Genomic DNA, 15349 nt, shown 5'->3' with positions numbered 1-15349 from the left:
TGTGTCTATATTTGGCTCCTTATAATTATATTTGGGTCAAGGTTAGAGAAAATTGGGTGTACAGACTGCTTATGGTTTAAAATGACTCACTGGTTCTTTGTGTAGCAGCTATCTTAACTTAAAACATGTCGCACTTGTGAAGAAAGAAATATAATGGTGAACAATCAAATTTTTAATAATTTATTTTATATGAATGAATGAAAACAATTAGTATATATTGCTGTATATAGTTGTTTATCAAGAGTTTGTTAAATGCACTCATCTTTTTATAATGTTATAAAGAGTGCAAATCATTAATGATTAAGATAGTTAAAACTATGATACTGACCAATACTGACAATACTGACAGCTGGAACCCTTGAACAAATGTTGATTATACTCAAATAATGTCTGTGAAGTCCACGATTTGTAAGTGTTTCAACAAAATGTTTAAAGGTTAAATTATCCCTCAATTTATGTGAGACTTCGTGGGCAAGCAGTTTTGTTGTCAGTTCACTAATATTTTCATTTTTTCTGAAATTTCAATATATCAAATTAAAAATTAGAATGAATTAATAGTCTGGGTTCCTGGAAAGGCAGAAAAATGTGAAAAATAAGGAAATTTACTGCACCCCTCTGCTAAACAAAATAATTTGGTATCAAATTGTAGGTTAAAGTCTGTAGATTATGAAAAGTGCGTTTGGCCACTTGGCGGCTCTATCGAAAAGAAAATATCCAAGATGGCGACCAAGATGGCCGCCATTAATTGCCATTTCAGTAAAAATACTATGTTCGAATATAGCTATTTTCATTAAATAAATAAGAAAAAATATTCACATGGATATTACTTTTCTCATAATGTACTTCAAATTGACATATAACCTTAAATAAGTCAATGTCATTGTCAAGGTCATTTTCAAGGTCAAAGTATAAATAATGCTCTAAAATTCTATTTTTCCTGTTCACTTTTCTTCTTTTTTAATTTATTTATGTTTAGTGTGTGTCAAAAAGTGCTGGCAGAATTGTAAATTGTATGTTCCTTCATTTAAAACAATATTTTAGGATATAGCTTCTATATTTTTTGAAAACACCAAGGGTTCATACTATAAAAGCATGCCAAAGATTGCTATTGCAGTAAGAGTCTTATAGCAAACTGTGCTAGTGTTACTCTGAAAGTCTAATTGCATGGCTTGTATCTATTAAATTGTATGCTTTATGTTGACATATCCATCTGACCTCTCCCATGTCAAGCTTAAGCTTATTTCAGCCATTTCAAGGTCATGGTCATTTCAAGGTCAAGATATGCAAAATAACTCAAAATATGTTTTTTTCTATATACTTTTTTCCATTTTCATTTTAATTTACGTTTAGCATGTGTCTAAAGGCGTAGACAGAATTGTAAATTATATGTTCCCTCATTTAAAACAATTGTTTAGGGTATAGCTTTTTTATTTTTTGAAACCGCCACCGCCAAGGATCATACCGTTAGAGTGTGCCAATTAAAGGTGATCGCAAGATTGTTATTGCTGAACGAGTCTTATGGCAAGTTGTGCTAGTGTAACAGTCAATTAATATGTATATCTTAATTCATGGCATGTATCAATTTCATACTGTGCTTCATGTTGACATACTTATCTGATTGCTTCAAGGTCAAGGTCAGTTCAAGGTCAAAATATATTGAAACACAAACAGTTGAGAATATTGTTATTTTCGCCTTTTTATTTTTTAAATTTTGTTAATTAATTCGTGCTTGCAGAAAAGTAATTGATAGTTTTCTCTATTTTGATCTCTGTTCAGTTACTTTTAAGTGAAATGTTTTAAAGATGATATGGAGACAACTAGGTGTCGTCCTAGTACATGTTACCCAAGGCAGTTACAACAATTTTTTGATTCCAAGAGATTTCATTATTAGTACATTGTAACTGTTTCATTTTTAAACATATATGCATACGAATAGATGTTAACTATTTTATAAAGTAGTTCACATTGAAATACAAAATTAAGCTTTTCAAAATCAAAGTCAAACTCATTTGAATGTCATTTGAATGTCAAAATGCAAATATGTTCAATATCGACCGACACTTTTTTCTCAAAAACGAGGACTTGGAATCCGGACTATAATAACTATAATATTAGTGATTTCAATTGCATTACCGTGAAAATATTATATATATATAAGAGTTCTTAAAACCCAACTCTCAAATTAGGCCAGTATAAGTACCCGTATCAATATTTGCAAATGAAGATACTATATATAGAAATAATAAACAGACTTCTTGAAAGCTTGTTTTCCATTCTACTATAGCAAAAACACTCCTAAATAATAACAGCCAAAACTACAAATATATTAATCTTGACAAACTTCAATAATGGATAAAAATCTGCAACAATTTGCTTAGATATCTTACACAAAACATACAGAGAATATCTGCCTACCAAGATTTCATGGAAATGGTCCTGGATCACAGATCGAAAGTACCAGGGGGATTGGATCACGAATCACCATCAATGCAGACAAAATATTTTGTTAGTATTTTTCGATATGTCACTTTTTTTATCATTATATATTTATAAAATTATTTCATGTCTTGTACTGTGTTTGAGAGTGTTTACTTTGTGTAACCTGGTATACCATTATTAGTATCTTCCATGGCCGAGAGTGTAAGATAGATTCATTCCGACCCGAGCGTAGTATGTTTTGCGGAAACGAGGTTTACTGAGTTTCCGCAAAACACCCTGCCCGAGGGTCGGGATAAACCTATCTTACACGAGTGACTATGGTAGATGCTTTTTCTCCCACCTCAGTTAAACAAAATTAAGTAAAAATGAATTTTTTGCTGGAACTCTTTTGTGCTTAATGAAAATAATTGCGTATAGATATGCGATAATCGTGGTTGTCATGGATATGCACGCAGTGATTCAGATTATGTTAATAGTGAAACCGGTCTTTAAATAGTTCTAAAGAGAGTGAAGCACTATTTCTTAAAAGGCGCTTGAAAACTGTAACTAAACTTTTGTTAAAAACAAAACAGCTAAAAAGATAATCACACTTTAAAACAATAATATAGAATACAGTCGAAACTCTTTGGCTCAATATTCTAGGGACCAGCCAAAATACTTCCGAGCCTCAAGAATATCGAGCCGAGCGGGATTGCCTACTGAATGTGTATTTTTCTTTGATACGTTGAAGAACGGCTTGTTTACCTCATTTGTTATTTGCTACGTTATCTCCGCAAGAGAAGAGTATTTATTAGACATAGTTATTGTACAGTTCGCATCATGATACTTTCGATACTTTGAAAATATCATTTGATTTTTTAAATTTATTTATGCAATAAAAATCAAACTAAAAACACATCTATGCAAAAACAATAAACAAGCAATATGTATACAGTGAGTAACACATAAGCATATCTTATAGGTTGCACCGGGTCCTTCTTTAGATTGCTCAGAATTTGACATTTGTATGAATTCTTCCATTTGGAAAAACATTCAGGGCAATAATTTTATGTTAATGACACCTAATATCAAAATGCTTTTGAGATTTACACATATAAAAACTAATGACATAATTTTGACGTTTGTACTCGAGCCAATTAAAGTCTGAAATTAAAGGGATGGCATGTTTGCTCAAACTGTTAAACCATTTCAATTTCATAATAATTATGATACCAATCAAGCAAATCTAATCGATTATCGCCATGTGCTAAATGAAGCCAAGCAAACAAATCAAGGTGTGAAATTCTTACCTGAGCCCACGAAAATGACATTGAGCCAAGATACAAAACAAAGTGTGAAATTCTGACTAGGGACCACAAAAATCATATCAAGCGTAGAGAAATATCAACCCTTAAGATATCGAGCCATCCGAGCAAATTTTATTTGAACATGAAGTTAAAAAATCCTTCCTTTTAATCCGGCTCGAGCCAAGGAGGATATCAAGGAATGCAATTACAGAACCACAAGTTTCGACTGTACATGGCTACCTTATAAACATGTCTTAGCTAGACCACAAAAATGAAAGAAAACCAGACAAATTAACAAATAATTCTTAAAACAAGAGCTACTGCATTCTGAATTCTATTCACCTAATGATAGGAGAATACTTTTCCGACATATCTTGATGTTTTTGGTGAGTTTGGGTTTTCTGCATTTAACAAAGGTTATCCCTTCCAACCACTGTTAGAACATTGATATGGGAGAAATGGCAATGTTAAACAAATGTTGATGACCAAAGAAATGAAACTTTCCACCAGTTTTGTAAAAAAATACTTTACCAGAAAACAAAAGCTGAAAAATCTCGACATTGTAAAATCAAACACTGTTCTCTAACAAACTTGCAACACCAAATTAAGGACATCACAATTTCCCTTTATTAGTTTATATACTTAATTATTAATATTGGAAACCCACCAGGAAATAAATAAAAGAGCCGCTTCATTATTGTACCAGAGGTTAAACCGGGTTTGCTTGTAAGCTGTAGCTAAACGTCCCAGTTCAAGACAGTCAGACAGGGTTTTATTTTCTTATTTAAGGATTACCTCATAAAATGTTGATACAGTTCATCAAGCTGAAACAAGTCCATTGACATCAAAAACTATTTTTTAATAGTTACTGGTACGGGTCATGACAGTTTGTTATTTCATAAAAGCACTTCAACACCATAATAGTTTAACTCTGATTATATGGTTCCAATATCCTCCTGAATTATCTATATATTAATATAGGTTTCTTTGTTCTAAGTACAACGGCGCCTTCATAAGTTAACATGTACGTAATCATGACAGATGACATTATTAAAAGCAGTATGACATCATGTTTAAACATAGTCAGCAAGGAGGAAATAGAGGTTTACCTAATTCACAACCAAATCTATTGCTGCTGCTGCTGCTGCTACTACTACTAATAATAATAAAAATAGTAATAAAAATAATAATAAAAATTATAACCATGGCTTTTAAAAAAGACAATTTGCTGGTCTGGGCCGATTTTGATCTTGCAGGACAAATGGCTTTAAAGCTGCAACCTCACAGATATACCATTTTTACAACTTTGTAATTTTTTGTCTTGGAATGAGCAAATTTTGCGTAAATATCTGCAAACCAATCATATAAGATTGCTGACAAAAAATCAAATCATAGATTTTCATATTTCCATTCAAAAAATATTTTTTTATGGCTTAAACCTATATAAAGCACATAGGCAAATAGTCAGATTACGCCTCCCAGTCAATAGCCAACTTACTGATAAGCAGTCCTTATCTGTATAGGCCCTTTTTAGCAGTTATGAAAAAGTGAGAATATAACAGCAGATAATACATTTTTTTCAGATAATTAAATTATCTAATAAATGGTGTCAATGATGAAATATTAAACTATTTCGTTTCATCTGTAAATGCATTTCGAAGACTAGTTACATTACTTTGAAATGTTATAATTTCATTCAATCAAGGGTTTAAAAGACGCTGGGATCGATTTAAATTTTATTTCCCCCATTATAAAAAAGACCCATCTGGATTAAAAAGCCGACTATTGATGTCCTAGTGTATAACACACAGAAATATGGCAGGAATTATCCTGTGTCATCCAGCAGATTGATCAAGTTCCAGGTGTCTGTTTTACTTTATGACCCCCTCATCAAAAAATTTACATAAAGAAAGCCAAGACTGATATTTCCAGTATGAATAAAACATCTTGATCATCCAGGCGCTTGCAAATTTGGCAGAAGACAATTGTTGTTTACCTGACCTATTTTACGGCTGAAACCAATTGCTGGACATGTATCAGCTTCACAGTGAATGTATTCATTGTTTTCTCAGCTACATATTATTTCTATAGTTTTAAATCAAAATAATTAATATGATCTTAAAATAATTATAATCTTTATTTGTTTTAATGCTTAAGTAATCTCACAAAATATATTTGATGATTTACGCATTAATGAATTTGGGGAATTTCCATTATCCGCCTCGTGGTGTTTGACGTCACAATGGAATATCACACCTATGATTGGCAGTATAAATAATTTCCAAGGAAAATTCAATACCCATAATACTTTACTTTTATTAACATCCAGATGCAAAATTGAAATATTAAAATGACCCTTTTGAAATGAGGGCGATGCGTTTACATCCAGTAGTCGATAGACTAGGCCATATGCCTATATACATGCGCTAATGGGCAATGTCGGCAAATGATTATAATAATGCATAAAACATCAATTTTTCAATTTAAATATAATAATATGTGACAAACTGCACAAATTGCTATGTTCACTTGTCGGGGTTCAAACCCAAAACCCCTCGCTCTGCAGACGGACACTCTACCACGTCCCTATAAAAGCTAGCTCTACAGCCAGGTATAAGTGCCGCTATATAGTATCTACACATCGTATACCCGGTTACACTGGGGCTCGTCTGGGATGGCCGGCAGGTTGATAAGGAGCTGTCCCTATATATACCTAAGTCCAAATCCCCCCATGCTTCTAGCCAACAGCAATCCCTTCCAGTTCTAAGCACCCCAACTTTGATAAGAAGCTTTCTGACTTAGAGCAGCGGCTCAATTCCCAGATCTCTTCTGTCCAGTCTAGCGTTGATAAAAAGTTTTCCACTATTTTACAGCGCCTAGACACTCTCACACTTCCGCCTGATGTTAGTGTACCCCCACCCAAATACATTCTCCTTGTTACCCCCTTCCCAGGCCACACCTCCAGAGACCGCATGGTTACTGCCCTCCAACACCTCATGTATACTCAGGTGGTAACCGTGGTTCTCGGCGTAGTAGAGGTGGTGGCCGCCATTCTTCTTTTGGTCAGTCCCCTAGTCATCCAAACTTTTAGCCGCCCTTGCTAGTGGCCACCCACGGGTTGGCCCTGTTTCTGGCCAGTCTGTTAGTGTTTCTGATCTTGTTGGTGCGTCCAATACGTCCAATGTTGTCATCGATTCAGTTCCTGCTATAGGTCTGATAGATAGTGGTTCCATGGTCACTACTATTAGTGATGTAACCCTCTTTAAGTCTTTGCCTAGTAAGCCTCCTTTGAAGGAATTGTCTGATTTGAATATTGACATGAATGTTACTGTTGCCAATGGTAACATACTTGACATTTTTGGCTATATTGAAATCACTTTGGCTGTTCCTGCTTTGAATTTTGAACTTGATATTCCAGCACTTGTATTTCCTGACAGTGGCAGTCATCTGGTGATTGTGGGCACCAATATTATTAGACGTTCTTGGCAATCGGCTTTTGATGCCCTAGTCTGTGAACCTATTACAGTAAAGTCTACTAATGAGCATACTGTAGAACTAGGTCCTTATGAGTCTGTTACGCTTAACGAAATTGCCAGAGGTCTTAAACATATTGTTCAGAAGATTGTTACTGAGAACGTTTCTTCTGATAGCCCATATCTTGTTAGACCCCATATTTTGACGGCCCCTCACCATGGTAATTATGTCAAGGTCCCTGTAAGGTTGTGCAACATGACCACCAAACCTGTCCTCATCCGCCCAAAGATGGACATATGTGTTGTAGACGAGGTCAAGGTCGTTGACAATCTTGCTTCTTTACTTCCTTCTTCCTCTTCTTTAAGTCTTGATCCAGTTGACGATCTTGGTGTAAAAATTGACATCGATAACTTGTCACTAGATCAGATTCTCCTGATTCGCATAGTACTGGTTAATTGGCGTCATATATCTTTTCTACAGGCTCTACTGATCTTGGTTGTTCCAATATCGTCAAACATAAGATAGTTCTTACCAATGACACGCCCTTTATGGCTTTAAGCAACCAATTACCGCAAGATTCCACCAGGAATGTATGAGGAGGTACGCCAGCATCTTAAAGATATGCTTGACTGTGGTGTGATTCGCGAAAAGTGATAGCCCTTACTCCTCTAATGTAGTTCTTGTGCGAAAGAAAGACGGCTCATTGTGTTTTTGTCTGGATTTCCGTATGTTGAATTCCAGGACACGTAAGGACACCTATATACTGCCAAGGTTTGATGATACTGTCGACATCTTGGTAGGTTCTTCTCCAAACTAGACTTACGCTCAGGTTACTGGCAAGTCAAAATGGAAGAAGAAGACAAGCACAAGACCGCATTTTCTGTTGGCAATCTTGGCTTCTTTGAGTACAACCGAATGCCTTTCGGTCTAACAAACAGTAACGCTACATTTCAGCATCTTATGGAGAAATGTATGGGCGATTTAAACCTTAAAGAATGTCTTGTTTTCATTGTATCCAAGAACATTTGTCCTGTCTCTAATCTGTTTTTCAACATCTCCATTCTCATGGTCTTAAACTTAAAGGCTCAAAATGTGAGTTCTTTAAGTCGTCAGTTACCTACCTTGGCCATGTTATCTCGGCCGATGGGATTTCCACTGACCCGGGCAAGACCTCTGCAATTTCCGATTGGCCCATCCCTGAGAATGTCCAAGAGTTGAGTACCGTATTTTCTTGACTATAAGGCGATTCGCTTATAAGACGGCCCCCTAACTTTGCCCATGAAATCTGGTGCTTTTTGTTTCGACTCGCTTATAAGACGGGGTCAATTTTTAAGCAAATCTAAAATGCTAAAATTCTTCCTAATGTGTAAAAATGTTCAAGCTCAACGGACAATTATCGACTTTCGCGGTAACTGTTTTTGTTTTACTCAAAGAAAATGGCGGTCAACTGTGAGCTCTCTATTTGGAGGTAGGTTAAAAATGAGTACATAAGTTTGCAGGACAGGTCGTTACTTATCGGAATTGTAATAATTAATCAATAACAACATATGTTTGTTTTAGTTTTTTTTATTGAAGACACCAATGAAGTTCTTCGGCAAAATAAATGGCTTCAATAACATAACTGCAAAAAGCCGAGGCATGAATAGGTGTTTGTTTAGCAATAATGCTTTAGGCAATATTGTCCCTTGATTGGCGACGAACATAAAGGATTCATATTCGCATTGTCATTTGTTTGCTTAATCAAATTGACAGTTAGGTACCTACATCATATTAATATTTTAATATTTTATCGACTTGCTTATAAGACAGGTCCCCGAATTCCCCAGCCCCATGGTCCTGGTCCAGCAACATTCTTTTGCGAGCCAAGGTCTTCGGGCAGGTGAGCGGAATTACCCCGCTCATAGGCTCGAATTCCTCCTCAAATGAGCTGTCACCGACAAGTTCCACAACTACTTGTTCGGTAACACCTTCACTGTTTTCACGGGCAACAATTCATTCACTCCTGTTTTGTCATCTGCGAAGCTTGACACAACAGGTCACCGCTGGGTGGAGGAAGAGTTGTCTCGAGAAGTTTGTTGTCTACTCCGTGATCTTTCATCTCTTTCTCTTGATAATGGTATCCTTTATAGAACCGCTACCGTGGATGGTGAGCAGGTCTGTCAGTTAATTGTTCCTGCTGCTTACAGGTCGGTTGCTTTTTCTGGTATCCACCATGATGTCAGCCATCCTGCCAGCGACAAGACTCTATGGCTCGCCCGCCAACGCTTCTTTCGGACGGGTAAGGAATCCTTTATTAAGGATCATGTTTCCTCCTGTCTTTCTTGTGTCTGTAGGAAGAAGCCTGTGGTACCGCGCGCAGAATTCGTACCCATCAGCACCACGCGACCGATGCAGCTCGTCTGCATGGACTTCTTGAAGCTTGAGAGGTCCAAGAATGGGTACAAGGATGTCCTTGTCATAACGGACCACTTCACCCGTTATGCTAAGGCCATTCCGAATCACAACCAAATGGCGACTACCACAGCCAAGGCCCTTTATGAGAACTTTATAGTTCACTACAGTTTTCCCGAGCAGTTACACTCGGATCAGGGTTGTAACTTTGAGTCCAAGGTAATAAAAGAGTTGCGTAAGATAGCGAATGTCCGCAGAACTCGCACTACCCCTTTAATCACCCCATGGGCAACCCTTCTGCAGAGTGTTTTAACCGCACTGTTTTACAAATGCTTGGCACATTGAACAACGATCATAAGGCCAACTGGAAAGATTACCTTCCAGCCCTTGTGCAAGAGTACAATGCGACTAAGAGCTCTTCTGCTGGTTTCTCTCCTCACTTCCTTATGTTCACTTTCATGGGCACCAGTCCGGGTAATCTTGCAGACTCCAATCATTACAGTTACGCTGCAAGACTACAGAAGCGCATGCAGTACGCCTACAAGGTTGCCAGAGAGGCTGTGCAGAAATGAGCCGGCCAAAACAAGACCAACTATGAACGCCGTATTCACGAGAACAAGCTGGTTGTTGGCGATTATTGTTCTGGTCAGAAACGTCAATCTTCAGGGTAGGCAGAAGCTCGCCATCAGATGGGAACGTAGCCCTTACGTTATTGTAGACGTTCTGTATGATGGTCAGCCGGTATACAAGGTTCGCCAACAAACCTGTTAGAATATGCTTCTCCCTTTTCAGACAAGCCTGGTAAGTTTATTACTCATATTTCTTAGAATTGTTTATGTATTAAACCGCAAAGTCTCCCTTGATATATTCACCGATCACTGTTCATTGTCATTGTATATTGTGTTATTAGTAATAAGATTAGCATATACTTTAATGTTTTATTATATGTTTTAGGTTTCATTCCACAACGTTATAAAGAAATATTCGAACTCCGAAGTTGAGTGGTTTCATCGTTGTATCCACCCACTACATAATTATGCGATCTAATTTTTTGTCAGCAGTCTTATATAACTGGTTTCCATGGATGTTTGCAAAAATTGGTTCGTTCCAAGACAAAAAATAAAAAAGGTTGTCAAAACGTTCAATCTGTGAGAGTGCAGCTTTAAAATCATTCTAAAATTAGTTCATTTCTTTCAATTTCCTTCCGGAACAGCCAAGTCAGTAAATAATGTTGAAAATTTTATACATGTAGTTCAACAGAGTTTGTCAGTCACTCCTCTGCAAATACCAGAGGACATCCTTGAGGGCGATAAACACAATAAGTGAATAACACATAACAGTCTGTGTTATTCAATTCACTGTTATTACATCAAAGAGGTGTTGAATATGTCATCTTTTTCTCATATAAACAATTGTCACACTTTTTTTACGAAGAGTAATTTTCTATAAGGATGTTATTGTAAATCAGCGAAAGCCATAAAATTCCAAATAATTAACCAGGTGTGCCCTAATTCTACAGGATCTCAACAGTGACAAGCTTGATTAACTGCAGATTGACAGGTGTGTGAGCCACTTACGTCATCATAAGAAAATATTATAAAAAAAAAATTGTTGTTGCCCATTTTAATAATATTAGGCAGAATAAATGGCTCCTTGATGACCATGCCCTAGCTAAACACTGTGAAATCAATAGTTTGCTGCATATTGGACAAAAGTGTAGCAAATAATACTCCCAGACTGAGACATGTGAACCTCTGGCAATGTCAGAGAGGTAAATGTCAAGAAACTATTTTCTACTTTTGTTTTGTAATAATGTTAGACATATATGTTGTTGGTGACTATTTAATTGATAAAAAGTGCCTCTGATGTGATTTATCATGATCCAGCATGGGTCTCAAAGCAATTAGATAGGGCTGGTAAAAAAGTGGTAGAATTTCTTCATCTCTTGCAGTCTGGTTACAAGCCAAACGTAATACTATTTTCTACATCAAAAGCACCGACATTTCACAAGACCCTGATATATATATATATATATATTTTAATATATATATATATATATATTAGGCGTATTTTCCAAAAAATCTAAAAAAACATTAACAACCATATAGTTTTTGTTACATCGTACCCATCACTCTTTTAAACTTAAAATTCAAGGGATTCAGAAATTCTACCACTTTTGAACCCACTGGCTGTAAGACCCAAATCTACCTCTTTGACATTGCCAAGAGGTTCACAAAAGAAGAAACAGATAAAAAAAAAAAATTAAATGCCACTTGATGCTTTACAGCTCATGTGACTCCAAAGCAAGGGCTCATTCATCAGGGCTCATCCTACCAGGCGACTTAGACGATTAAGTCGCCCTGCCCGCGGCAACTTCGCTATTTTCTAAGATCAAAGCGAAGTCAACTTCGCCGACTTTTTCAAAGATCAAAAAGTCGATATCGCTAAGAACTAACGCTTGTCAAAACAGAGCGACTCCACCTCCCGCCTGTCAGCTCTATTGACAAACAGCCAATCGTGTTTAACCTAGTAAATATGCTCCATTGACTTCAGCCAATGAGAACGCTTGTTTTATTCAATCGAGGCACGTGTTTGCACCATTGACTTTGTGTACATGTGCTACGTCATCGATGTAATAAAATTGTAAGGGATTAATATTTACACTTGCCGATGTTTGTAAATGTCAATTAGTGCCAATTAGGATTTATACTTTATGACAATAGCGGTTTAAATGATGTGCACTGATGACAAATGAACTTAATTGGGTGTGATTAGCGCGAAGTTAGCGAGAAGGGCAAGTGCGAATCACAGTTCCAGGTTTGTTGTTTTTTTTTATTTCAGAAATGCTTCCATTATTATTTTTTCTTCGAACGGTTCACATCAATATTCTATATACGAGATATTTTGGATTCTGTTGAATAGTAATCATGCTTTCTACGTGGCTTCTGCGGGATTCCCCAGGCCTGAAACGTAAAGCTGACGGTGTTGAAAGTGATGACATGATCGACAGTTCAAATAAGAAATCATTCAAAAAGTCAAATTATCAAAATAATTTCAGTTGGTACAATGAAGATGCAGATAAAAATTGGCACTGCGAAGTTTGTAGAGGTGCTAAGTTGGACAACGCCTACGCCCGTGGACATGACCAACCAGCAAAAACAACCAATCATCAGAGACATGGCTTGTGTAAGTATTTATTAAAACAATAGAAGCATTGCTTAGTCAGCAGATAAATCAATTCAAAATGGTATTAATTTTAAGGTGTCTGGCTTAATATATTTTAAAACATGTTGTAATATATGCCCAAATTATTTTAAATGACAGCTGAAAATGATGAGATACTGTGAAATATTTTGTGTATTTTCAGCAAATCAGCACAAGGCCGCCTTGGAAAAGACAGTTCTGAGTTCCCAGGAACCCATGAAGAAAATTGTACTGGCCAAACTGTCCAAGGATGACAAGCTTGGGGTCAAGCTCCTTAAGACTGCCTACCACCTGGCCAAGCGGGAGCTCCCCAAGGTGGAATTTCAGTACCACCTCCAGCTTGCCGGGGCCATAGGTGCTGATCTCGGCTGACCTTGAGACCTACATTGTAGACTGATCAAGTGTATAGTGCTTCTTGTTTTGAGAACTAAGATGTGATGATATATTGACTACTTTTTTGTTTTTTACAATTGATGTCATGTTGTTTGATTTCAGCTAGTTTTGTTTGTATTTATTAGCTTATTTTATTTATTTATCATGTATTTAAATTCAGATATATATTTATGTGTGCATGATAGGTTTGCATGTAATAAAATGTTTGAAACTTGACTCTTTTTTTTTAAAGATATATACAACAAATTAATTCCAACTAAAAACCAGTATGACTATTTTAAAACAATTTAAACACCTATTTAATTGCATAGAAAAGTTGTCCAGGGCACACCAGAACCCACCATTTGACATTTAAAATCTCAAAATTTTCCGACCTGCAAGAGGGGGACACCCCCTCCCGCACCCTCCCCCCTTCTCCCTAAAATTTCTGTCTAGGATGAGCCCTGATTCATATCAAATGACTGTGTTTGCTTACGGAATGAAATGTTCTGAACCATGACATTGCAACAAATATTATTGACAAACAAGTGATCAATCATGATTGACAGAGAATTTATAATTCAACAGTGTAAAACTGAGCAGTTAAAACATTCATTTTTTGTCAAAACGTGTCAGGATTGGAACCATCTGGAGAATAGTGTAGTCCACACATAGACAGTGGATAGTCCACCTAAATGGCCGTCAACGAGTCTTTTGACGATTTTTTTTAATATGGCAGACTCGTGACGTCCACCATCCCAGCAAAAAGTAGCAAGCGGTCCTTGCGCAGAGAATCCTCGCGGCCACAATTTTGAAATTATCTCCGTTATAAATTCAAATTACTACGAAAATATTATTGCCTACTATTAAACACACATATTTAGTTATGTCAGTATGCCCAAAAACATGTTATCATAAAACACTTACAAGTGTCGATTGTTTATCAAGTATCCCGATATTGGTAAATCTGGGGAAAAGCTGACTGGTTGTGTACATGTATAACAGTATTCGTGATCCATAATATATTAATGTGAAAATAACAACTGATGACAAATTAAATCCAGTTCCGATCACTGTCGGATAAAAATTGAACAACTTTGTCATTATTATTTAACATCAATGCATATTATTACAGTATATCATTTCACCCTTTGTTAAGCGGTAGTGAATTGTAGCGTTTCAGGGATACATAAGAAATGTCAAAATAATAAACAAGTATCCCTGATCGGTCATTATTGTAGGACAGTGGAGGGCTTTAGGACCACCCTCCTTTTTGACTTAACGCCTCCCCCCAGTGTACTACGCAGGCACTGCACCGTATCTAAGCAGAAGCAGAAGTTCTGTGTCGTTATTAGTCTTAAAACTCCTCTGTACATTGTACGGTAGAGTACAAGTCAACAAAAAACAAAAAGCTAGCTTTTGCAAAATCAAACCTTCTGTTCTCTAACATATATGCATAAACTAAATAAAGGTTGGGAATAGATATCATCTCAATAATAAATGACAAAAATCATTACCATTTACGAGTTTAAATACTGAAATTACTGCAGAATTAAGCTGGAAACCCAACAGGAAATAAATACGAACTGCTTGATTAATTGTAATTGTAGTTAAACCGGGTTTAAGAAAGTAGGGTTGTGCTAAAACCCGGTACCCGATATCACTTTCCGAGACTATTTTTGCGGAGTGCAGAAGATACAAATACACAATTTAATTTAATTAAAATTGTATATAGCTTTGTATTACAAGAAATGAAAATGGCAAAAATAACAAATAATAACGCATATTAATAATATGTATTGCATATGTTCTCCAAATATCGATACCAAAATGTTATTTCACATTGTGCTTTTCGTCGTTGGTTTTTTTTTGCTAAACATGGTGTAAATTCAAAATATGAACTATATACAAAATAGATTAGAGTAAAACGCACAAAGTCGTAGAACGAAAAAAGGTAAATAGAATTATGAAAAAAGTTTCATTTACGCTATTTAAGCACATGTATATATTCATAGTTTTCATACTGAATTATTCATTGTATTATTTATACATCGTTTTACATGATTTAAAGAATAGCGCAACCCTCATATCGCCCACACACTGTCTCCACTAAGAATCCTCGTTTAAAAACAGCGCAGAATGGATTCCCCGTGTGAAGTCACTTGATCGTTTCAAACACTAAC

At 36.1% G+C, this 15349-nt stretch overlaps 2 protein-coding genes across 2 annotated transcripts in view; one reads left to right on the top strand and one right to left on the bottom strand.

Annotated features, from left to right (window-relative positions):
• LOC128246534 (uncharacterized) overlaps nucleotides 1-14746 on the bottom strand; it is a 63406-nt gene extending 48660 nt beyond the window's left edge. Inside the window, exon 1 of the mRNA XM_052964778.1 lies at nucleotides 14684-14746. The gene's annotated coding sequence lies outside the window, so the exon portion shown is untranslated. The remainder of the gene's footprint in view (nucleotides 1-14683) is intronic.
• LOC128245834 (uncharacterized) lies at nucleotides 12180-13166 on the top strand. Its single transcript, XM_052964059.1, has 2 exons — nucleotides 12180-12776; nucleotides 12958-13166. The coding sequence occupies exons 1-2, from the start codon at nucleotides 12518-12520 to the stop codon at nucleotides 13164-13166; spliced, it is 468 nt and encodes a 155-aa protein (XP_052820019.1). The 5' UTR covers nucleotides 12180-12517.
• Nucleotides 14747-15349: the final 603 nt, after the last annotated feature.

Source organism: Mya arenaria, chromosome 9, assembly GCF_026914265.1.
Source record: "Mya arenaria isolate MELC-2E11 chromosome 9, ASM2691426v1".
NCBI classification, from domain to species: domain Eukaryota; kingdom Metazoa; phylum Mollusca; class Bivalvia; order Myida; family Myidae; genus Mya; species Mya arenaria.
This window is presented reverse-complemented; position numbering and strand designations above follow the sequence as displayed.